General features: G+C 37.6%; 1 protein-coding gene across 1 annotated transcript; it reads left to right on the forward strand.

Annotated features, from left to right (window-relative positions):
* Positions 1–828: 828 nt before the first annotated feature.
* On the forward strand, positions 829–2088 carry LOC100820249 (ethylene-responsive transcription factor 3). Its single transcript, XM_003544726.5, has one exon. It carries the CDS (start codon positions 1174–1176, stop codon positions 1840–1842), a length of 669 nt encoding a protein of 222 aa, XP_003544774.1. The 5' UTR covers positions 829–1173; the 3' UTR covers positions 1843–2088.
* The last annotated feature ends 816 nt before the right edge of the window (positions 2089–2904 follow it).

The following is a 2904-nucleotide window of genomic DNA, read 5'->3' on the forward strand; positions in this document are numbered from 1 at the left end:
GTACAGTTTACACCAATAATTAGACTGGTGATTATTTTAAAATATAGTTAGTTCACACTGCTAATTAGTAATTAATAAAGTTCTTATGAAAAACAAAAATAAAAAATATACATTTAAGCGGCTATAAAAAATTGCACTTACGCATGGCACATAATTCGCTTCCTCGTCCACAGCCGAAATAATTGAAATAGATGAAAAGAAAATACTGTATAAACTAATTTCTTTATAGAAAATCGATCGAAATCCTTTGCTTCATAGAAAGGAAATTAGTATATTTATTTATTAAAATTTAAAACAGAGATAAGATCTTCATCTGTTGCATTTATGTTTACCCCTCCCTCCGTGTGTGTTCCCTGGAAAAAGAAGAAATAATCAGAGAGGTATGCTATCATGAAAGGGACCTCACCAAATCAAAAGTACACCAACCAAGGCAAGGCAAATTTACCTCCAAGAAACCCCAAGGGCCTTCTCGTCATTTCGGCAATCCCTTAACTCACTCTTCGTAATTTGTAAACGAGAAAAATACATTAAAAACAGAGATTCTTTTTATAAAATAATATAACAGAAGATAAAGCAAGACAAGAGGTCAGTTTGAGAAGGAAGGCAGCCAAAAAGGTAATAAAGAAAGAGTCTATTTTTGAACACCTCTTGATTTTATCAATATTTTTTATTGTTTTCTTATCGTATTATATTATTTATTATATTTGTTTTTTTTCTCTTTCTCTTCCGTGTTAACCAGCATTTGAGATGTTGACAAATATTTTTTTCATAAAGAAATTAAAATAAAAAGATTTTATTTATTTAAAAAAATGGTATTAGATTAGAGACAAGCCAGGAAACCCATTGAGAGATGAAAGACGCGAACACGCTGAAGACCCATTTTTTGTATTATTTATTAATAATTTATTTTTGTGTGTGTAGTTGAAGGAGCAGAAGAAGAAGAAGAGAAGGTGGTACCGCCTTCAATTCTCTCTCTCCATTTCTCATCCTCATCATCTTATTATACCTCTTCCATCTCCATAACATCCACTTGTGAAAAAAACCCATTAATATATATCACACACACATGTATCTCTGAGCTCCAATCCAATCCAAGACCACACCTTGTCGCGTCGGACGAACCTTGGTGTCTGTCTTTTTTTTTTTTTTTGTTTCATTAGTTTCTCCGAAGAGATGCGGAAGGGCAGAGGAGGAGGAGCCTCGGCGGCGGCGGCGGCGGCGGTGAACGGATCCGTTTTAAAGGAGCCTCGGTACCGGGGCGTGCGGAAGAGACCGTGGGGGAGATTCGCGGCGGAGATCAGAGACCCGTTGAAGAAAGCCAGGGTTTGGTTGGGAACCTTCGATTCTGCCGAGGATGCTGCACGTGCCTACGACACCGCCGCTCGGAATCTCCGAGGTTCCAAGGCCAAAACCAATTTCCCTCTCTCACCTTTTTGCTATCAACACCCCACCACGGATCCTTTCTTCTACGCTGGTTTCCACGACCACCAAAACAACAGCAACAACAACAACGACAACCTTAACAACCCTCAAAGACCAACTTCAAGTGGCATGAGTAGCACCGTTGAGTCCTTCAGTGGGCCCCGCCCTCCCACCACAACCACAACCACCACGACGCCGTTTTTGACCACTACGCGGAGATACCCGCGCACTCCCCCTCTTGTCCCCGAAGACTGCCACAGTGACTGCGACTCTTCCTCCTCCGTCGTTGACGACAGCGACGACAACATCGTTTCCTCGTCGTTTCGACCTCCCTTGCCGTTCGATCTCAACGCGCTGCCGTTTGATGATGATGCTGCCGTCGTGGATGATGATCTACGCTGCACCGCGCTTTGTCTCTGATGATTATCGTGCGATGATGATTTTTAATTTCTCATTTTTTTTATCTCTTCAACTTGATTTTTTGTTATTGCTATGAGGGAAAAAATATATTAAAAAAATGATCAGATGTAAGATTATGGTAATATGATCTTAATTCTGTCAGAGGCAGATTCCGTGTTGGGTATATTTTCTTCTTTTTACTATTTATTTTTTAAAACATTTTATTTGGAAGGAAATATTGAATGGGAAGAGAAAAAGAGAAAGAAATTATGATCTGTTCGTTTGAAAAACCAAATGAATTTGCGGGTAATCCAATGTGGGTATATATGTAATCTCCCACGGGTCCTCTTCTCTTTGTTTCTATGTATCAATTTATCATAGTTAAGAATTTCAGTGTTGCTCTAACACTTAGATTTAGTTATTTCTCTTTACTATTTTTTCTTTACACTTGGAAAATCAATTCGTTATTTTTGGTTTGGTTCTTTTTGCCTTCATTAGTTGAAATTTCCAATGTTTGAATGTAACGCCAAATTGAATTTGATTGATTCCATGTAAATTGTTAGACGATGAGGCAAAGCAAATGCAGCTTTTCCGGTACCGAAAGGCTTTTTATTGTAGTTTTTGATTATTTTTATTTTCTTCCTTACCTTTATGACCAAGTGTAAGCAAGAGCGCTTTCAAAGAAAACTTTGTTTGGTGAGTCGAGTGATTATTTGTTGTTACCTTTTCTTATTTTGGGAGCAATTGCAAAAGGAAAAGAACTACTACTATCATTTTGCCTCCAATGGCACTCAAGCTGTTTGGCAGCGTGGGTTAAATAGATCTAGGTGTGAATGATTGGATTTGGACGGGAGAAAAATCCTTTCTTTTTTCTTCTTCTTTTGTGGTATCTTGTAACGTTGTAAGAAAAGAATCAATGCAATCTAAATGTCACCGTTAATGTTTTTGTTTCTGTTTTTGTCAAGCCCTGCATATGGTTAAGTTTTAGAGTCCAATCTAACCTTACGAGTAAAAAAAGAGGGCTAAGAAAATATAGGTACTATGATGTTTTTTTTTTATATATTTTAGTTGAAAAAAAAGAAA

Source organism: Glycine max, chromosome 14, assembly GCF_000004515.6.
Source record: "Glycine max cultivar Williams 82 chromosome 14, Glycine_max_v4.0, whole genome shotgun sequence".
Taxonomy (NCBI): domain Eukaryota; kingdom Viridiplantae; phylum Streptophyta; class Magnoliopsida; order Fabales; family Fabaceae; genus Glycine; species Glycine max.